The sequence below is a fragment of the Lucilia cuprina genome, chromosome 6, assembly GCF_022045245.1.
Source record: "Lucilia cuprina isolate Lc7/37 chromosome 6, ASM2204524v1, whole genome shotgun sequence".
Taxonomy (NCBI): Eukaryota; Metazoa; Arthropoda; class Insecta; order Diptera; family Calliphoridae; genus Lucilia; species Lucilia cuprina.
The window spans coordinates 35,136,918-35,160,703 of NC_060954.1; the positions used below are offsets into that span (position 1 = coordinate 35,136,918).

At 30.8% G+C, this 23,786-nt stretch overlaps 1 protein-coding gene across 4 annotated transcripts in view; it reads right to left on the reverse strand.

Annotated features, from left to right (window-relative positions):
* LOC111689096 (calmodulin-binding transcription activator 1) overlaps positions 1-23,786 on the reverse strand; it is a 117,792-nt gene that overhangs the window by 11,964 nt on the left and 82,042 nt on the right. For all 4 annotated transcript variants that reach the window (XM_046953842.1, XM_023451604.2, XM_046953841.1 and 1 more), the window contains 8 exons: positions 18,135-18,226; positions 8,848-8,915; positions 6,956-7,091; positions 3,503-3,574; positions 3,294-3,438; positions 3,160-3,215; positions 2,842-3,093; positions 293-1,786 (listed from right to left, as the gene is read on the reverse strand). In XM_046953842.1, coding sequence (XP_046809798.1) covers positions 293-1,786; positions 2,842-3,093; positions 3,160-3,215; positions 3,294-3,438; positions 3,503-3,574; positions 6,956-7,091; positions 8,848-8,915; positions 18,135-18,226 — 2,315 coding nt within the window. The remainder of the gene's footprint in view (positions 1-292; positions 1,787-2,841; positions 3,094-3,159; positions 3,216-3,293; positions 3,439-3,502; positions 3,575-6,955; positions 7,092-8,847; positions 8,916-18,134; positions 18,227-23,786) is intronic.

Genomic DNA, 23,786 nt, shown 5'->3' on the forward strand with positions numbered 1-23,786 from the left:
TTACAAAATTTATTAGATAAGAAAAGTCTCAAAACTTAAGTAGAGATGATAAGCAGTCACTGCTCTATTCGGAAATTCAGGAGGAGGATCTGGAGAATGTTACAGTGACTTAAACAAAATTGGTAAAGTTGAAAATTCTACCTTAAACTAGAGAACAGAGAAAGAATTGGTATTGTTAACCTACTAACCATTATTAGGAAGATAATTTGGGCATTTGTTTATTTAATTTTTATTTTATTGTAGAAAGACATTTTATGTTTTTTTTTTTATAATAATTAAAATCTTGCCTTACCTGTGCATTATCAATATTATTATTGTTGTTGTTATTACTATTATTACTGACTACCGTAGTATTAGTCGATTTTTGATTTACGTCCATAAATGTTTGTGATGATGAAGACAAAGATGATGATGAAATCGAAGATTGTGATTCGGATACTGAATCCGAAGGTGAAATTATTAAATGTGTTTGTTGCTGTTGTATTTGTTGATGATTAAGTTGAGATTGTGGTGAGAGACTAGAGGATGAGGAGGAGAGTTGATGTTCTGGTGACATACACATGGGTTCAACTGTTGATGAGGCAGCTACAACAGTATTAGATGTTGTAAGGGATGATGATTGCTGCTGTTGTTGTTTATGATGTTGTAATTTATAATATTGTTCTTGTGGTGTAGCAAGTTTTTGTTGTTGGTTTGCAGTATGAGAATTTAAAGAATTATTGTTATTGCTGTTGTTGGAAGTATTTAATTGTTGTTGATTGTAATTATTAAATTTTGTTGTTGTTGCTGCTGCTGTTGTAGTATTGTTATTATTATTACAATTATTGCTGCCATTACTACTGTTCATGCTATTATTATTTATGACATTTAATTCATTTTGTTGTTGCTGTTGTTGATGATGAGGTGTTGACATCAATTGTGGTTGAGTTGTCGTTGTAACAATATTGGAATTCAAAGAAGTAGACGAAGTCGAATTTGTTGCTACTGCCACTGGGGTTGTCGATGTTGTTGTTATTGTTTGATTTGCATGTTGATGTGAATTTGGGTTTGTGGTATTGTTGTTGATATTTGTGTTGTGGTTAATTTTATTATTTGTATTAGAATTCGTTGTACTCATCGCTTGATTTGAATGCTGATTCATGGTGTGATGAGAATGATTTTGTGTGTTCAACATATCAACGGCAATTTCACCACTACTACCACCCACTACTAAACCACCACCATTATTGGCTGTGACAGAGGAAACGGAAGCTAAATTATTATTGTTGTGTTGCTGTTGATTATTTGTGTTATTATCCATTGCAGTAATTGTTGTTTTAGCTATTTGAAAACGATGTTGTTGCTGCTGCTGTTGTTGCTGTGATTGTATATTGGCATTGTTATTATTTGTAGTGTAACGTTGTAAATTATTATTGCCGTTATTGTTGTTATTAGTGTTGTGGTTGACATTATTATTATTAGTTTGGTTGTGTACTTGATTGAAATTTGATTGATTTGTATGCATTTGTTGTTGATGCTGCATAATTAAATTATTTCTCGATGCTATCAATTGTTGATGATTTGCTGCTGCTGATGTATTACTACCATTTGCATTATAATGATGTCGATAGTGCTGCTGTTGCTGTTCGTTGTGTGGCGGTATAATTTGAAATTTAATTGCCGACTCTTGTGTCAGCTGTTGTGTTTGGCCATGATGTCCATGGCCATGATGATGCTGATAGCCATTAGTATCCATGCTATTTGAGGAATCACGTATTGCCCGTTTATCCGCCCATCGTGAATAGAGCTTTAAGTATATATACACGTTGTTATGATTAGGTGCTAATTACAAGTAATAATGAGGAAACTTTTTGAAGTTTTAAAAAAATATAGTAGAAATTATATTTCAACTTTCAATAGATTGATTCAGCAATTGGTTTAGTTAGGAATAGATACTTTAATTTAAAAAATTACAAGATTTGTGTATAATTACAATATAGTTTAGGAGCTTAGTCTTAAATAAAGTAATGTCTTCTTAGTTCCTTATTACAAGTACTATTATTTACTTGGAACGAACACTCAAACTAAACTTATGGTTACTTACTAGGTTATTTATTTCCTACTAAATAACATAGTACCGGGTTCAATTGTGAAAAAATACTTAAAAGGCGGTGGGTAACAATGCCTCCGTAACGGAAAGTGAGAATCTTCATATGATAGTAACATCTCTAGTAAAACTATATACAAGAAGGAAAAAGTTCTCCTTTGTCCTTGTTAAAAGGGGGAGGAGGGGAAAGAAGTGAGTGAACCACCAAGGCGCAGAGGAGAGTTGAAGTATAATTTACTCCAGCAGATCATATTGAGACAATTCCAGGACACATTGAAGTATACGTTGTATTATTTCTTAAACTCTTTGATAAAGCGAAACACATATCCCGAATAGCTGAACACTAAGAACAAGTTCAAGAAATAAATTTCACTCTTTAACTTAAACGGCCAAACCCAAGAAATATCTCAAAAGATTCTCCTGTCCGAATACTACAAGAAAGATGGACAATACCAAGGAATTTATTGTGAAAGCGATCTTGTTTGCCTCGAAAAAAATGGTATCTAAAACAGTGGGGATATCTCTGATAGCGTATAACGAAATCGTTTCAAAGTGACGACCAATAGAAAGCATAAGCAGCAAGCTTAGCTTATGTGAGCAACCCTGATGAACTTCCCAGTAAATATAAAACGAAGTACTTCCAAAAGAATAACATTTCAACTTCAAAAGTAGCACTAAGTGAAATTGTTTACCTTCTGTAGTAGTGGGGTTTATTGCCTTCCAAAATACGATAATTTATATTTTTTATTACTTACCTTGGGGCCAACAACAACATTTGGCGTATTACTGGCACTGTATGGTTCCACAGCATTTGTGGCTGGTAAACGTTTTTCATTTGTGGCTTTTATAAGACTCGGCCGTCGCATAACCGGATGTGTACAGGTTTTACCATCAGCACAGGAAGCATCACCACAGCCACAATCTAACTGTTTGACTAGAGCAGCTTGACGTGAGAGACGTTGTTTTTCCATTAATTGGCAGACTATGGATTCTACAGTTTCGGCAGTCTAAAAGTAAAAAGATAAAGATCATATAAAATCTGTCGATATCTTTATGTTACAACTATAAATTACCGATATTTCAATGTCATTGCCAGAATCTGATTCATCATCTGATGTTACAGTGGATACTTAAGGGGATAAAAAGCAGATAGAATTTTAGACAAATCATCGAACAAGTAGAATTTCAGTTAGTAATGTATACTTACACATTGGCTTTAGCTGACTAACAAGTTCCTCTTTAGTCCATTCTTTTTTATCGCCCCATAAACTGATGCTGGGTGCAATAACAGCCATTTTATTATCATCCGGATATGGAACATTTAAATAATGAACCAAAACAATATCGGGATTCTAATTTGAAATAATATGAAAATTTTTTGTATTGAAATAAAAATTTATAATTTCATTAGAGTACCTGTAACAACCAGTAACATCTGCGATGAAATGTGGGCAATATGGCAGAATGTACATAACAACCATAGATGCACTGAAAACAAACAAAAACATAAAAATGTTGTAAAAATCAAAGTATACAATATAAATTACTAGTTCTTTTATAGTTAAAGTTATTGAAATAAGAAGAAAACAAAAATATTTGTGTATTTATTATTGTTAAATTAAATTAGTTTTTTATGAAATGATTTTAGTTCAATTACAGAAAAAACACAAACTTTGTAAAGAATAAAGAACAACCTCCAATTGGAACTGATGCCAACATACCAACCCTTTTTTCTTGTCAACATCATCAACAATAAGTTGAGCAAAAGCAACGAAAAACTAGGAGAAAAAAATCATACACAAATGATAAATATTTATATTTGCGATATACCGCTGTTTCGTAATCTAATTCATTGAACGAAGACCAACCAAGCGACCAACTCCTTCAGTTGTAATTTTCTATTTCGATTTTATTATTTTTTTGTGTGTCTTCATTTCATATGAATATTAGTTTATCGCGTAAAAATATTCCAGACATTAGACAGACGCGTTGTTGTCTTAGCATTTCCGTCTTCAAACAAAACATAAATCTTAAAGATACTTTTTTTCGTTTGGGCTTTAGAAAGGCGAAAATCACAAGAACTTTTTTTTTCACAAAAAAGGCACCATTTACATCTACGTTTAAACATATTTAAGATAGAAGTTTGAAAGAGTGTAACAAACTGAAAAAATAACAACTACAAAAAAATGGGTTGGCAAATATAAATTCATAAAAATTAAAACTAAAAACGAAAAAATTGGCGTGAAATTACTTTGTTTTTTACGATGGCAAAATTAGAAAAAAACTTCAAGTATTTAATGACTTGCCGAATATTAGTAACATTACCAAGGCCTTATAAAAAATTACCGAATAACATAAATTTCAGTAACCAATATTTAAAATCTACATTAGAGACTACTGTACAGTTAGTACTGTACTGTTAGTCTATAAACTAGATGATTAGTCAGTAGACTAGTTATATCATAGGCAAAACAGTGGACTATATAAACTATACAAAAGATCAGACTTTTCTGACATTCTGAGGAGTAATAGACTTTTTTAGTTAGTTGTTCAATTCACCGTGGCATTATTCCAAGCGACCTTATGATATCCTTACGCTCATACTTTTAATTCAAAACTCGTTGTGTCGAACGATTTACTATTCGTTAGGTTACTATTTTGTTGCCGATTATTTCCGAGTGGCGAATACCCATGTGTTACAAAGCTTACCACAGAAGGGAATTTAAAGTGCTTACATGACCCCAACTCATTTCATCGCTTAGTCCAACGATAACTCCTCTGTAAAATGAATTACAAGTGTTATACGTGCACAACTGCGTGTTGGCCTATTCCACGGTGGTCTTTTTCAATCACAGGTTGAGCTTGTATATCTTACATGCAGGTCCATACTCTGACCATTTCAGTCCCGTGATCCAAAAATATTACTCCCGTTTACAACCATGTAGATGGAATGGTTTTTGTTGAGTCGACAACAGCACCTAGAGACCAAAATACAAATCTATCAAAGAAGAGTTTGTTCTTACTCACAGAGAGTACACAGTGGTAAATCTGGTATAAACAGAGTTTTCTGTGAACATACCTGGGCAAGGAAGAAAAATTCAAAGGTATCTCAGAAAGTACCCTGTGGTAACCGAACTTATCCCGAAAAAAAGATTTCACCATGCATCAGTAATTTTACCTCCACTTACTCTTTCTGCAAATTTGGGTTAAGGTCACAGCCACTGACTAGCCAGGTCAAGCCTGAGGCAACTGACCAACCGCAGTACCAGCTTATGTTGGTTTTTGGTTCGACCCCATATAAAATCTTTCAAGCAAAGCCCGAGGAGTGAGTTTACATCACCAGTTTATAGTCCCGGCAGACAAGAGGTACTGGTAGCACCGTTTTTCCTCAAGATTGCAATCACACCAAGATGGGGACTGTCAACAAGGTAAAGTGCCCCCGGGGCACTCCTCTATCGGATATCTATTTTCTTGGCAACAGCACCAAACTTAAGCAGAATTATACGCTTTAACCAACATACTCTTCCTGCGAATTAGATTCGAAACCACAGTCACCACGTGCTCCCGAAGGTATCCCTTTAATATCTGGGACAAAACAAAGTCCGAAACTCTGCTTTGTGGGTACGGAAATAGTTCCGTGGTACCCGATTCTGTGGTTCTGTGGTTAGACGCCATGTCAAATCATTCTTAGGAAAGAATTCCAACATGTACAGTATATATTGACGAACTATTTTATATCCACCTTTAGACATCTTTTACATCTTAACAGAAATATTTAGCAACTTTACAAGATCTTTACCCTTACTTATAACTAAGCAGCATGCTCGTTGAGAGAGAATTCCACTGATTACAGATTTAGTTTATCATAGTGCCTATTACCCTGCACCGATGTTGCTTCTCGATCCTATCTCTGTGCGAGCAATTTCGAACTGTCTTTTTAAGCGAGCGGTATTCTGTTTGGCCAGGAAGCAATGTTCAATATATCATTCTTGTTAACATATAGCTTTCTCGTTTACGCCTAGATTAGGGTGGTATTTAGCACCTCCTTATAATTTTGAAAATTAAAATAGTTTGTTTTGATTGATTGGAATCTGTTAATTTATAATTTTAATGATTTTAAGTATTTTGAGCGATATTTTACTGATATTAATAGAGAGAAAGCGTTACCTAATAAAGAATGGTAATTTCATTTCTTACAAATCTTCGGTAGTACACTCTTCAAAACAAACAAATAAATAAATGCAAAAACACTTACATATAACATTTAACCCTTAAACAAAAAAAAAAACACAAAAAATCACAAGTGTGTGATATTTTTTTCGACTTGTAATTCAGTATGTTTCCGTTAGGAAATCATAATTCATGGCATTTCCCCAAAAATTAAAACAAAACGTATGAAAGAAAGAAAATAATGAAAACATATAGAAAAAAATAAATGCAAAGATAAACAAACAAACCTGCTCTCGTTCATGTTTATTTAGAAGAAAACAAAAGGCTAAACAAATCTCAACCATTTTTTTCTTCATTCATTCTCCTGGTTGTAATTTTTTCTAATTGTATTCTTTATTAAGTCGTAAATTAATTCCAAAGAAAATCCTAATAAACGACGCTAATTTGTCGGTACTTAAAAACACTTAGGAAACGGCATGTAATGTAAAGGAATATGTATGTACATATATCGGTTGGTCATTTTACTACTTACTTACAGAATTAAGTCAAGTAAAGTAGATGGAGTAAAAGCAAACAATATATATAAACATGGATAATTGTCTGATATGTTCATATATGAATCTAATGTATGCTTAAAATATTTGGTTAAAATTAAAAGTTATGGATAAATAATGCTTCTTTGGCTATTTATATACTCACCTCAGTGCCTTGTACTTTAAGTTTCATGTGATCTTCTCTGGTAGTTTTGCCATCTTTTCGTTTTTTCCAACAGTAACCATCACGTCGATAGCGCACTTTTTTCCGAGAATACAATAAAAGAGAACCACTTTTTGGCCTGAAATGTTTAAATTGAATTTACCTTTTAAATAATTTACAATATAAAGATGTTTAAATAAATACATTTCATCCATCCCTTTATGATTCCGAAATTTATTTCGGTGGGATTGAATATCGGAAACCATAGGTGAATTAATATAAAAACTTAATTTTCAAGAGGACTATGTTTCGTCTAACTAAAAGCATAGTAAGTGTCTTAAAATTTATAACTCCCTTAAAAGGGGCTTCTAGAACGGGACGAACATGTAAAAGGTGTTACAATAATTGTTACTTGGGTATCCCATAAGATCTGACATAGTTCCAACCATACATAAGTGTTTTACGTGAACGTACTTTTAAAAGCATGGTGAGGTATTAGACTACTCAACGCCGCCTCTTTGTGTGCTCTGCTCATACACGAAGAGATTTGGCGGCCCTTGTACGAGTACTTTGCTCAAGATAGCCTTCTAATCATTGTTAAACTTCCTAAATGAAAGAACATCACTTTCGTTTACCACCAAACTGTTGGGACGGTCTTTATTGGTTCGTAATCGCTTGGTCGATGTACGACTCTGTCAAATAAGCCATAGATAATTTCTAACAGAGGACACATTGTGATAAATCAGGTATGAATAGAACCGAGTCTGAACTTACCATCGTGTCTGAACTAACCAACAGTTTTTTGTCAAAGACAACACCAGAGTATTTCAGATATTTAAATAGGTGGGATGGTCTTAGTTAACTCGTAATGCACAGTTTTTCTTCCAAGAAAAAATCAGAGCATTTGCGATATTTAATTATAGCAGATCGTTTGAGTAACAACGATTCCTTTTTGCAAAACTTTTCAGTTAAATTAAGAGTAATTTTATTACCTAGAATGCTATTGTGTAATGGAAATCAAATCGAAATAGTGTCGCCATGAGACTAACCTCAATTTATACTGAACTAACGTCATGATTAAGACTAATGTTCTTGTAGTTGGTATTGTGAAGGTTCGTATGTTGCCATAAGAGGAAGCATACAACTATAGGATAAACTTGGACTTTAATCTCTTCTAAAAATGTAATGCTGAGAGTGGAATATCGTGTTAATTATTCGACTTTCAGCATTACATATCACTAAAAGTTTAGAGTATAAGTATTATCTATCTATCTATCTATCTATCTATCTATCTATCTATCTATCTATCTATCTATCTATCTATCTATCTATCTATCTACCTATCTATCTATCTATCTATCTATCTATCTATCTATCTATCTATCTATCTATCTATCTATCTATCTATCTATCTATCTATCTATCTATCTATCTATCTATCCATCTATCTATCTATCTATCTATTTATCAATCTGTCTATCTGTTCATATAGAATGTGTGTTAATTTGTGTTCTTCTGTATGTCTAAAAGAAGCTAAAAGTATATATGAACAAATATAACAGTTAGAGTCCTCGAATTTTTTAGGAACCACTTGACACTAAGTGGTGCTAAGTATTTAAAGAAATAGGGGTCGTATCGTATAACTGGCAAACTACTAGAGCTAGAATCTTCAAAATCTTAATCTTATATTGTTTTAGGGTTAGCAAAGCATCCTGCGTATAGCTAGTACTTTCTATAAATAAAAGTTGTATTTTTAAATATTAATAGTGCAGTAAAATAATTTATTAATCCAAAACAAATGTCAGTATATTTGAGATTCTTTTCTAATTTTCCATTACTTTTTAAAGACTTTCATCGCACATTTATCAAAAACAATAATAAAACAAATGACTCACCTTGTTTTAACTTCTTTGGACTGCCACTCATTGTGTTTATCAAAACTGATAAGAATCGCAGCGATTTCCTGAAAATATAAATAGAATATATATAAAAAAACTCTTAAAATATTTATATAGATAAATTAAGATAAAAACGTATTATTTATGACGTAAAGATAAACTAATGGTAAATTAATAAATTATCTGGTGTGTATAACAATAACTTTTATTACAAAAATTTTTTAAAACGTTAAAAACGAAATTTTATTTGCATTTATAAAATTATTTGAAATTACTAACAACTAAACTGATTTACCATTTTAGTTTCTATAATCAAACAAATTTCTTTATAATACTAGCAAACTTTTCATAATTTTATTTTTCATTCAATTTTTAGATTTACTTTTTTTAGCTGCGACCTTGTGGTTTTTTTTATAGAAATCGTTATATTTAATGTTTTAGGCATTTGCGAGATAAAAAAAAAATGTGCTGAATTTTATAAATTTTTCATACACTTTTATGACGGTTGTTTCTTCTAGAGAATATTTATTGGTAAAGACGTGCGTAAACATGTCTAACATCTGTATGTTATAGGCAAAAACATCATAAATATTTCTCAAAAATCTAAAAGATACACAAATATAAATATTGTATCGTTAAAATAAAACAAAATATATTTGAGTATCCTTTGTAGAAATACAACTCACTGAATCATTGAAACGCTGATTGAATCAAAAGTACAACTTGAATACTTATTTCTACTTTAAACTCTTTGTATGAGAGCAGAAAAAAAAAAGAAGAACAGAAAATAACAAACGACACTGCATCTTTATTACACGGAAACGGAAATAGATTTAAAACATGTTTTACAAGTGTATTTTAGATATTTGATTTGATATTTTTAGATTTATTTATTTACTCCTTTTTTGTTCGTTAGAAAGGACATATGACTTGAACATACCTAGTAACACGTACACGCACACAAAATCCTTTATATTTTATGACATATCTATACAGTTGTATAAAAGTGTGTAAAAATGTTGAATGATTTTACAGTGCACATAAAATAAATAGAAGCAATTATAATTTGTTGCATTGGACCGTTAAAAAATGTTTATAAATTAACAAAATTATCTTTTTGCACGCAGTTTCCGTCAAAACTTTAATATCGTGGGCTTTCGGCGAAATTGATTAATTAACGCACAGTCCTTGCAAGAAATTGTTTCACAAAATGTCATTCATTCATGTTTCATTGGCTGCGTTATTAAATATTATCGAAACTTATGTAATACACGCAAGCGCGGATCCGTGGGGAAAAAGGAAATTTGATATTAATCTATTCAATACCACACTAAAAAACCCGTAGGAGGCGCATATTACCGGATATCCAAATAGTTCTGCTACTGCCTTGGCACTTTAGTCCTTGATAAAACTCGTCAAAACTTTATAAAGACAGACTTACCCGGTGCTACACAATTGGTCTTATATAAGATCGTTTATACGAAAATGGCCCCGTTCTTCAAGATATATGTTGGTGCATGTTCAGGATTGGTTCAAGAAAGAATTTGATCAAATAAGTTAGCAGTACTAATAGATTTAAAAAACTGCCAAAATTAGAATGAAAATATATCAGAATGGAAAAAAGTCCCTGACTGTTTCCGTTCCCGTTCCCGTCGTTTTCAACTTTGTAAAATGAGCTGATAGAAAATTACATTATAATCACATATATGAACCGGGGAGAACTCTCTATAGTATCTCTGAGTAAATAAAACAGTTAAAGTCCAAGCAATATAAGGCGTGGCACCTTCTATATGAATTAACTTTAATACAACGTATATCTAAGAAAATGCTAAAGCTAGAGCCCTGAAATTTTGCACGAATAATCTTTAGAATTCCCATGCATGAGCAAGCTTTGATATGGATGTGAACATTTGGGTAATATTTGGCGAAACACAAAAACGGGCGTATATTTGAAAAAGCGTTTGAGCTGGATTCCTTAAATTTTGCTCGAGCAACCTTTAAATGCATAAGAACATTTGGAATAAATGGATGAATTTACATTAGTTGGCATTGCACCTCCCATATGAATATAATACCAAAGTGAATTTCATATTGTAAAGAAGATTTTAAATGATATTTCTTATATAAGGCAAGGACTAACAAAAACATAGATATATAACAGAATGACTCTTAATAATACTTCCAAAAGTATATATTTTACCCTTTGCTCTTATTCAAACATCACACACTGTCTTAACCACCACATTAAACAGGCTTGTGATGTACGACTATATTTGAAATTCGCGACAATATGTCACTCCTAAAGTGGCTTACATAATGGACTACTACCACAGATGCTCACCAAATAAAACAAAAATAGGAAAATGACATGAACTCTTTTTTCCAAAAAACCAACGAATAAAAAAATTAAATCACATACATCAGCTTCTCAAAAAAAAAAAAAAAAAAAAAAAAAACACACACAAGTTAAATTATTCATAAAATACCCATGACTGCCAGCAAAGAGTGAAAAGTGAAAAAAAAAACGAAACAAAATCAAGCATCATTTATTCAAATTGATAAGTACAAATGGATTTTTACTCTTCACTTTTTAACAGTTACCAATTTTTGTTATTTTTATTATACGATGGCAATTTTTATAAATATTAAAGTAATATTTTATTTTCATTATTTTTTTTTTAATCAAATTTTATACATAACATTTTGGACATTTATACGTTATTAATTGATTAATTTTTATATAAAGCCTCAGCTGAAAAAAAACGTAATAACAACATTTCAAGTTAAACATTTTGCATAAATAATTCCAAAGACAATAAAAATAACTCGCGAGTAAAAACCAACATTGGACAACAAATGGCTTCTTATATGACACCTGTAAATTAAAGGATTGTGGTTTATTTCTCGGTGCCAGAGTGTGAGATGTCATGTGTTCTCTAGTAATAGTGTGGCTCAACCACATATGCAGACACCCAATGGTCAGTTTAGATACAGGATAAATATACTTGGATGAAGTCAACATATACATATTTATGTTGTTTGTGTGTCAAGGAGAACCAGTTTTATATATACATTTTGTTACTATTCCTGCTCCTGTCTCTTGTGGTTAAATGAAAATTTTTAAATCATTTCCTGTCCAGCATATTTTTTTTTTTTTTTTACCACACAAACGAAAACTTGAGAGTAATGGCAGGATATTAAACACACACATTTACTTTTATATATGTGTATATGGTGGTAGTAGGTATGGTTATAGTAGTACTAGTTTGTAGGCAGAATAACTTTTTAGAGAATGAGAGTAGGAAATTGTAAAAATATTTACTTGGATGTTATAACAAATTTTCATTAGGGCATAAAATTGTTCATACACATACAAACGTACAAACACTTATACATTATTGAAGTCAAATTTTCCAAGAGAAGGAGTTTAAGTTTCTAGTAGTTTTGCCAGGAGTCATTGTATCGTTTTTTTTACCAACGACATTTTCCTTAAATGTAAAACTATTACTAATATTAGAGAGTGGATTACTAAAGGACTCATAGACTTTTGGGCGGCTAAGGCTCTCCAGAGAGCTTAGTCTCCATTAATTTGCAGACTCAAATATCGATATTTATATCATTTACATATACTTAGACAGTCTTGAATCTCTCCACATACCTTCGATAAGTCCTTGACTCTCTTTGTCCTTAATCTTATAGATTGTATGGGCTATCTACGTAACAGTTAATGCAGTAGATGTCTCGAAGAATAAGACAAAACACTGACCTACACAACAAACCATCAATTTGATCTTAAATCCCCTGGTCCTTGATCGTTAGGACTCATATATCATATCATACAAGCTACCCACATAACAATTACGCTAAAACATCTTTCTGTAACTGCACCTTGAGATTTCTCTATACTATCTCACTAAAAAATCTAATGAAATTCGGCAGAAGCTCCTCATATAACCTTACCTAAGAACTTCTTTTAATATAATTCTAGGAATATTTCTTTAATCTGCCAGAGATAATTCAATGTAATATTTGTTAACTTGTTCTTAGTATTGGCACTATTTTAAAGGAATATTTAAATAGATAATTTTGTAACCTGTAACAACCACCCCGAACTGCAAGGTTTTTATTTACCAAAATATATGGTATGATTTTTGATATATAAACAAACATATGTATAGGTATGTATGTAGTAGTTAAGTATGTTTGGATAAGTATGTGTGAAAAATATTTCCATGTACTTGCAGCAATACTTTTATTATAAACAAGGTGCGAAAAACTATTTCCTTCCGCGTGGTCTATGTGTGGTATGTGCACTTTAACATGCATGCAATTTTCTTCCTTTTTGCCCATTTTTTACCGCTCATTTTTGGGAGATGGTCAAAGTTTTAAGATGACGAAAAAAAGGTATAAGTACACTTAAAGAATATAAGACTATGGATTTTTATGAATCTTGACATTAATCTGTTCAAAAATTGCAAATTAATTTGAAATTTAGGACCCTTAATCACAAAATAATTCACAATAAACTTTTAAGTCTTAAATGACTTTTTTCCGTTATTCTTAATTCGCCATTTAATGCCAATAAAGAAATAAAGTTGACATTTAAAATGAGAAACTGTCTATGCAAATGTAAATTTTTATTTCTGCCTGTATTATTCCGTTCCGAGTCTATTTAGTATAAAAAACAAAAGAATTTGCAATATTTATTTACTTTCATTTCTCACTCCTTTAACGTCACACTCATTTCTTTTTTTAATTGTTCACCAAATATTCATTTAATTTTTCCCAGTGTCTTTTTTAAAAAATTTCTTCAGAACATCTCGCGAATATGCTACGATTTGAGTTTGCTCCATGTAAAGGTGACCAAAAAATGTGCATGTTTGTACATGAAAACGAAACAAAATTATATCCTGAGGCTCACGTAATACTAAAAGTCAACTACTATTTACAATGAAAAACTTATGGTTCTTTTTCTCTTTTTATGTTTTTTTTTTTTTATTTTCCCTATTTTACTTGTGAATTAAGAGCGACCGCAAATATTCATTTGTCAGATGGATGTAAAGTTCAACGGCGTCCTCCGCTGGCTTAAATACGAAGTGTAGAAAATTTAATTTGTGTGAGAAGGACTGCGAGGTAGGGACGTTAGCAATTGGAAAGGCCAACTAAAGTCAGGAATGATGATGATGTTGATTATGATGGGTTTTCGTAATGATACAACATATTTTAATACAATGTAGTATTTATAGAGATGGTCAGAGTATGGAAAGCTGGCGGTAATGGATATAATACTGGACAAACACTTAATACCAAGTATTTAATATATTCGCATATAAAAACACATATTCACTGTCATTTCATACATAAATATTTACATACATATAAATGAATGCCAACCAAGTATATAAAACAAGTTGACTAAATTAAAAATAAAAGTTTATTAAAATACCAAAAAAAGTAAAAAACAAACACGTAAAATTCTGTATGAAACAAAAAAAAACTGCAACCAAAAAAAAAAATCACAACAACAAAACGAATGAATGGCCCATACGGAGTAAAGCAACATTCCAAACATTGGTTAAGTGTAAGTCAACCTGTACGTATGTTAAATATGTACGAGTAAAGTATTTTGTTGTTGTTTTTATTGTTGGTTAACTAGTTGGATGGTTTATTTTGTTCGAAAATGTTGGTAGTATGGAAATGAATCCCAGCAATATTTTTTATATAGAATTAGCTGCAAAAGTTCTTTAGTTCATTGTTAAATAAGATATTACAAAAATATTTGTTATTTTGTAATTACAACGCAACAATTTTTCTCTTGTTACTTTGGTTTGCATCTTAAAGCTTCTGTTAGACATCTTGATGTGATTACAAACCGGGGGAAAAGAAGTGTTACCAGTCTGCCGGGACTATAAATTGGTGGTGTCAAATGTTTTCTCGACATCTTTTGGAATGATTTAGAATGGAACCAGAGTGAATATGGGACTTAGGATTAGAAATGTCAGAATCAACAGAGACCATATTATCTTCGTACTTGTAAAAGGAAGATATGTTTTTGCAACTTGGAAGTAAAACAACAGGGCAGCAATGGAGAGATGTTATATAGCTCCAGTGGTCAAGTAACGTGCTTATGCAATGTACAAAATAATTGCTATTCCTCCCCTAAGGTGAAAGTATTGCTAAATAGAGAGGTGAAGGACGGCAAATGAATACGACCAAACATTTTTGGTAAACCTGCCTGGACATAATCTCAGAACTTCATAGGAAACTTCACAGAACTGGTTTTTTTTCTGACTTAAATCGAAAATGATTTAATCGCAGATAAACATTTGTCTATCAGAAGGTCGCATAGGCAATAACTAATTTGTAAAAAGTGTGTTACATCGTAAAAAGCAAGAAAAGTCAAAAGTGAAATCTTAACAATATTACAATTCCCAAATATTCTGCCAAACTAGCAACTGGGTTACACGTGTAAATATCCAAAGAGCAAGCGAATGTGAATGAATAAATGTAATATTGTGTCCAAATACAAAACATAAATAAAATTACGCACGCTTATTTTGGTCGTGTAACAACCAACCAACAACAAGCAGTTAAAACAAACAATACAAAACAACTCGAAACTACGAAAATTGTTGTACTATCCGCTGTAGAGTTTGGAGCTGGAAGCTGTATATGTATGAGTATGTATGAGATATAGTTGCATTTTTACCGGCAATTGGTTTAACACAGAAAATGTGACCAGAAGAGTGCGGGTAACCACATTGTTTTAATTTTTCCAAATTTAAACAGTAGATAAACAGTTTTTTGTATGATTTCCTATCATAAAGTAACCGAAAATAAAATGAAAAAAAAAACAATCAACAACAAACAAAAGGTTAAATATTAAAAGTTATTGTTTTTTGAAAAACACACACCAACAAAACAAGAAAAACAAATAAAACGTTTTGAAAAAGTTTAATTAATAAAATCAAAGTAAATTTTCATTGTTTTACAGTTACAAAGTTTTAGACGTGAGAAAATTAAGAGAGGAAATTTGTATTGAGTAAATATACAAAATTATATGCAGAATTAGTTATTTTAGAACTGATAATTTCATATATTATGATTATGTGCAAGGAATTGAATATCCAAGTGGGTCAAGTGTACTAAGTGCTCTAAAGATCGACTGTTTTGTGAACGGTTTACGAGGATCTAATACCAAATATTATATTTCAGCTTGTTTAAGTACGTAATCATAACTTTGTAGTGGTTAATTTTGGAATTGTATAATTTCGGCCCACCGGAAGCATATAACCTTGATGAATTTTCCCCCATTTTAGTGCTATTTTAAGCCCGGAAGAACGGGTGCTTCCAATATCTCTATAAAATGTTGATGATAAAATGTGTGCTTGGACTTTCCTCGGAAAGATTTGACATGGGGTAGAAACACAGAACCACATAATCTGGTACCACGGGAACCGGTAGCCCGCAGTTCAGAGTTTCGGACATTGCCTTGTGTTGAATGTATAAAAAGTGTATGTAAGATGTTGAATGGTGATGGATGAAAGGTATTTCTTTATTGTACAGGTATATATGTCCAGGGTTAAATCTGTTCATACCAGATTTACCATAGTGAGGGAGTAAGAACTAGCCTTTGATTTATTCGATGGATTCGTGTTTTGGTCTACCTATGCTGCTGTTGCCGACTTAACTGAGTCCATCCTATCTGAGTGGTTGTGAATAAAAGTAATGTTTTTGCATCTCGGAACTTAAATAATGGTCAGAAAATAGATAGCCGAGTACCATACAATACTATTAATGCCATGAATAAAGGCCAAAAATGCTTTAACTACCATATGAACTTTTCACTTCCTGGTATAATTGAAATTAATTTAACTGTGATTGAACGTAGGATAAGGTAGGTTGCCGATATTGACTGTGGGGCTTGGCATTGAGAAAGAGTTGGTATCAAAGCCTCAGTCCACCAGATAAAAGAAAAGTCTGCAGAGTTAAATGGTGATAGATTTGAAGTGATATCCTTGAATCTTTTTCCATTTAAACGAGACTAATCGCATTGCGTTCTCTGTAAGTAAGAGCTCCACTTTAGCTTATATCATGGATTCGTATTTCAAGCTTTTGATTACGTCTGTAGATGCTGTTTTGGAATCAATAGACACTAATCTATATTCATGGTTGAAAGCGGAAGTGAGGTTTTTGCATATCGGAAGTTACCGGTCAGGAATATATAGCTCAAGTACTGGAGCAAAGTGTTTGCGCCTATAATTTTCTAAGGGATGATAGTGAGTCGTCTCCAGCTCGTCTTGTGGTTTGTCAGGTGTTCAAGTAAATCCCCTGCATTTTACATGCGTGTAAAGGGTACTGGTCCAAAACTAAGTAAATCTAAATATATGTAAAAAACATACTCCATTTAATATTGTAATGTAATCACAGTAATCACAGAAGTACTTTTTATGGGACTACATGATCCACAACATGGTCCCATGTAATGCAGGCTATGGACTATGTTGTTTCCAAAAATTTAACAAGTATGAATGTTCTCGTTGGTATGTAATGTACAAAAAAGTGAACATTTTAGACAGTGAATGTGAGATAATTACTAGTCTGATAGACTATATATGGGGTTTTAAATGAAATTTCTTAACCAAATAAAGAAAATATATGAAAATCATTCAAGTTAAATCGGTTCGAAAAATTATTCAAGAACCATTTTTAGGTGTTGAAACCTAAAGAATAAACACATTATATTCTTCTTAGTTTAGTGGTATAGGGTACATAAAAACGTTGAAAAACAACTAAATAAAGAGAAGACCTTATGACATCTTGTCACAACATTGTTAATGTCTTCTTTGCAATCTGTTAAACCTTTAAACTTTTAAAGTAAACGCTTGTTAATGTCAACACATTGTGGATTCATGATTTTTTGAGGTGATGATGGTGATGGCAGCGGTGTTTGCGTCGTCAATGCCATCAACAATAAACTTCAACAAACGAACACAACAAAATAAGACTTAACATTTAAATTTAAATAAAATAAAAAAAGCTATATACCAACAACAGATGGATGGATGATGGATTCTTCTAGTTAAATGCTGCCAACTTACCATGAACATACTTAAACTTACACTAAGTATAACTACATGTTCGTGGATGTTTAAATCTTTTGAATGATTGTACTTTGAATAATCTTAGTTTTTTTCACGAAGACTATTTTGGTATTTATAGTGTTTTTGGAACAGCGACTGTAAAATACATACAAACCAAATTTAAAATACAACAAAACTGACCTCATTTGTATTCCAACGATGACGTTGTGACGGGAAACTGTCAGCTCTTGGCAAACTTTCCAAATTGTCTGGTAGTTTGATGGGATCTCCATCTGAAAATAAAAGTTAAAAAGCAAAAAACAATAAATAAACAGACATTAGAATACAATAAATATTTTGTGTCTTTAGTCCTTGATAAAGGATACTTTAAAGCACATAAAAAATAACACCAACAACAAGAAAATCAATTTGTGTTCGAAGAATTTCTGGGAGTTGAAAGAAAAAAAAACACAAACAATAAAAAATAAACACTTGAATAAAATTATTTTAAAAATCTATTTGATGCTAAAAACAAAATGACAAGAGTTTATTTCAAAAAGTGAAATTAAATTGTGAATTTAATTGTCGATTATAAGTAAGGTGAAGGGACAAAGGGGGAATTTTCCTGTTTTCTATACTTGTAATGTATATAAAACGCAGGTTATTCTAAATTTAAAAAGAAAGTAAGATCCTTTAATAGTTGTAAAGCTAAAGAAAGAATCTGGATTGAATCATTCCAAAGATGTCAAATGATTTATTCTATATTTTCTCTCTTAAAATCGTTGAAAAGTCTATGGTTTTATAAATATATTTGTTCTTATTAACCAAAAGACAAAATTCAATCAACAACATTTCATTTGATTTGCTTTTCCGCCCCTTTATTTCCTCCCAGCTTATTATGAGTTTATTTAATAGTAATTGTTTAAATTAAGTTCACACTCTAAATGACAATGTTTACATAATCAAAACGATACTTAAGTGTCCTTTTCGAAAATCCAATATTCAACAAAATATTCAAATTTATGATAATTGACTCTTTGACATTTTCATTTCAAGTACTATACACACACACTCACATGTAAATAAACACAAACAAACACATATGTTTATGAGTGGTAAATACATTTATCACTTGTTTGTGAGTGAGTGAGTAAATGTATGTATGTTTGCTTTTTTTACGTTGACAATGAGAACCAACTCAAACTTGGTAAGAAAAAAATTGTTTGTTATAAATATTAAAAAAAATATATCTGATGATTTATATCTTTTTAAATACATTAAATGTAAAATATATACTCAGATACCTGCTTGGATAGACATTTTATGAACTCATTGATTTTGAGGAGGAAGAAAATGAAATGTTTGGAAAGGTATTTTACAAAATGTGAATCAATTACAAAATAATTTCGAGATATTGTTGTTCTAGTTATTTGAACTTTAATATAATTTGTTTTTATTTACTCGTGGGATCTTTTGATTCTCATCTTTTTATTCGATTATGGCCAAAAAAATAACTGGTTTCAAATCTGCTTAACCGACATTTCTTGATTTAAAACTGATTTTACAATAATTTTGTTTATATTAGGAAAAATGTTCAAACCAATATGTATAAAATATATATTAAGTGGCAATTAACGATGCCAATTAACGAAGTCCAATCTCCCAATTTTTTTCTCAATATGTTTTTAAAACTTAAATTTTAAGTCTAGAAGCAGAGACGGAAGGCACGTTAACATTTATCTTTACAAAGCATCTACGATCAGTAAAGTAATCAAAAGATTGCTTAGCTTTCACGACTCACAACCCATTAAAAGAAAAATTATGTTACACAGAAAAAACTGAAAATGAGTTTTAATTATTAAAATAATTGTATGAAGCAAGTTTTGCACCTATAACCAAAATGATGATATCAATTACCAAATTTGTAAAAAAATAAAAATATATATGTATATTTTTTCCAAATAACGAATTAATCAGAACAATTAATGTCAATAATTGAGACATGATTTAACATTGATTAATTCATTAATTGTATAAATTAAATATTTAATAAATATAAAAATGTTTTTTTTTATTAATTTATTAATCAAATAAACTAAACTGTTTGATAGAGAATTATTTAAAAGTCATTTAAGAAGGTGATTAAAACAATCAAATTATTAATCGATTACACATAACTTTAAAGAAATACTAGACCTTTAACAATGAGTTCAGCATTTACAAAAATTATCACTTTATTGTCACAATTTAACATAAAAAGTGTTTCGTAAATTGTCAAGAAACTTGAATATTATATGCCTAAAATTTTATTGACTATTTAAGAATTATAAATACAGTGGACGTCCAATAGTACGTACCCTCTTTATTACGAATGTCCAATAATACGAATAGCAAAATTGTTGCATTATCTACTCTATAGTACGAATAAAGTCACAAATTTTTAGTTCGATAGTACGAATAACGCATTTTTATTGGAATTTTGGTTTTATTTACGTATGAATGAAGTTTTTATTATGTTTTTATTTGTATTATTTCGGTATCATTCACCTTTAGCTCAGTAATTTTGAAGTTTTTTTTTTATATTTAATACAAGTGTTTTTTGTTTTTAAAAGTCCTAACACACAATTTACTGCATGTAAATTAGCATTACTATATGTGAAATATTCCAAGTTTTTAAGAGAAAATTTTAAATTATAGAATTGTTTTTGAATGTGATATATTCCAATCAAGTTTCTAATAAAAGTTTTATGTAATCTGAACATGTTTAATACATTTTAGAAAATAACATATGCAAATTGTCTTTGGCAGACATATTTTTAAAAACATTAAAATTTAAGACCTTCTGTATCTCATTTCTACCATTGGTCTCACGATACTTTCAAAATTAACAATTCGTATACGCAAAAAAAGGCCCTTTTATTTGAAATAATACACATTTATTATATTTTGTTTCGTTATGTAATTTTTCATGAAAAATAAAACAAAAATAAATAAAATCCAAAATTTAATGTGTATTATTTGAATTTAAACATATAAAATGTGTTGTTCAATAATACGAATTTTTCAGTACTACGAAAGGGCCTGACACTATATAATTCGTACTAGTGGACGTCCACTGTATTGCTAGCACAAAAATTCAAAATGAAATATTAAAAATAAATCTAAAATAGAAAAAAAGGCCAAAAAATTTTTTCAATCAATTAAAAAATTAATCAAAATTTAACACATAAGTTTCAAACAATTTCAAAAAACGGGATAAATAATACAAATAAAAATGTTTTTGTTTAAATAAAAAATAAAGAAAATTAAAACATGTTAATTGAAAACAAGTAAGAGTGCTATATTCGGCTGTGCCGAATCTTATATACCCTTCACCATAGTGTATTTTAAACATAATTGATCTTACAGTCTAGTTAATAAAAACATTAAAAAAATTTGAGTCGATTTAAGCAACTAAATATAGTTCGGCGGCGGCTAAGCTAAGACTCGAAGCCGGTCGACTTCGACCTCTGATTCATTGCTGGTAAACATTGACAAGACGTAGATTTTGTTTTTGTTTATCGTAAAAAAAATTGTTTTAAAAAGCACTTGGAAAAAATTTGTGTTAGTTTTAAATTTTAAACTTACATTATTCGCAAAAAAATTATTATACAATAACTCACAATCTACTCTCATATAATTGAAAACGTTTTAAATACTTTTTTCTATTCATTAAAAAATATATTTGCAAAACAAAAGGGAAAATTTTTTATTTTAACAAAAAATGCAAATCATATTTTTTTGCTGTGTATTTTTTGTATGTTTGGATTCCAAACATACAAAAAAATACACAGCTGAATAAAACCAAATATATCTACACACACACGTGTACATCTTTTTCTATGTACAGTGTTTTTGTTGCTGTTTTAACAATTTTTTTATTAAATTTTCAGAGGTTGTCTCGGATTTTTGCTCATATCTCCGTTATTTACCGACCGATTTTGCTGATTTTAAATAGCGATCTTCTCGAAAGCACGTCTCATAGAATTATTGAAGATTCGGATCTCGCCGATATCTGGGGTCCTCTAAAAACTGATTTCAACAGACAGACGGACAGACAGACAGACAGACAGACGGACAGACAGACGGACATGGCTTAATCGACTCCGCTATCTATAAGGATCAAGAATATATATACTTTATAGGGTCGGAAAATTATATTATAGAGATTACAAACGGAATGACAAACTTATATATACCCTTCTCACGAGGGTGAAGGGTATAATAAACTACCGATAATTTTTTCTGTGTTATTTATAACAAAACAGTTGATAGTATAACGTTTACAACTTGTCACAACATTCCTTATTTTAAATTTAATCAATTTAATGCTCATGGCCTTTTTATGCAGCTTGGGCTCTGAAAACGTCCGTACGGCTCTTAACTTTAGGCGAACTGACGAAAGGCACTCTCAATACTAGAGAAATAGAAAGGTTTATTTCTTACTTGTTTGATTTAGGAGAAGTTCTTGAGCATAAACGGAGGACAGGGTACTGCTTGAAACTGTTGCAAAGACCGTTCTTGTTGAGGAGATTGAGGTTGCGATAGCATGTGTAAATTATTTACTAAATCCACTCACGTTAAAGTTAAGCTAAACCTATGCAGTTTGGTATTGAAAATCAGCAAAATCGATTCACAACGTAAAAAGTTATGAGTAAAAATTTCAGATTATCTTTCAAAAATTACGCTTTTTTCTATTTCTTAAGGAGATTTCTCAGAAACTACGCTACAAACATTAGCGGTATCCGATAGCATACCAGGCTCAGAATATGTCAGAAACTTTGAAACACTGAACAAAAAACGGACATCGATTTCTACAGAAGCAGAAATATACTACCGCATACTTAGTTACAGCACTTACTCCCAGACAGAAGTTCGTGTAATAACGAAATGTGTAAACTGAATATATTAATATGGAAATTTACCGACAGCCACAAGGTAATTAGGTAAAATCTAAGAGAGTTTTAAACTGTAAAAGAACATTTACCAAATCGTAATATGAAATCCAAAATGCCCTAAGTTAAACTTTGAAAAAAATTTCTCAAGTTAAACTAATTTTTTATTAAAAAATTTGTGTTTGAAGAAAAATTTGCGGTTTTTGTTTTACTTGCGGAGATATGAAACAGTTTTTTCTTAAAACCAAAAGGGCGTAAGTTACATAAGAATATTGTAAGTTTTAACATTTTTAACTAATTTCAAATAGATCTTAATACTTGGGAACATAACACTCTTACGGAAAACCATTATAATAAGTTTTAGGAAACTGAGATCCTAAATATGGGACTATTGTAAAATGTTTCTTCCCACCAACATACAAATATGCTGCCAACAAAGGTTAACATATCTACTGACAGCCAGAAGGCAATTGGGTAAAATCTATTAGAGGTTTAAACTGTAAAAGAGTATTAACCAAATACAAACCCAGAAAAAGGTTTTTTTCGAAAATCCTCCTAATTACGTTCAGGAAACTGGGTTTCTGAATATCAGACGATAAAAGGTTTCTTTCCACCAATATTTCGCTGTAAAAGAGCGTATAGTGTTCTAAGTATACATATTTCTTCGGATCAAGCTAACCCAACATTATCACAATCCATGCTCGTGAATATATCTCTAACCTCAAATTTGTTTGCCCTTACCAAAAATATAAAGAAGATATGAAGTTTAAAATTAGGTTAAACTATTTCTAATTTGATAATTAGACAAATACACATTTGAGATTTAAAACCTTCAGCGAAAAATAAAACAAATTTATTTTCATTTAAAAATCACACACATTCTCACATCCTAAACATTTTATTTATCTCATCCTTTTAA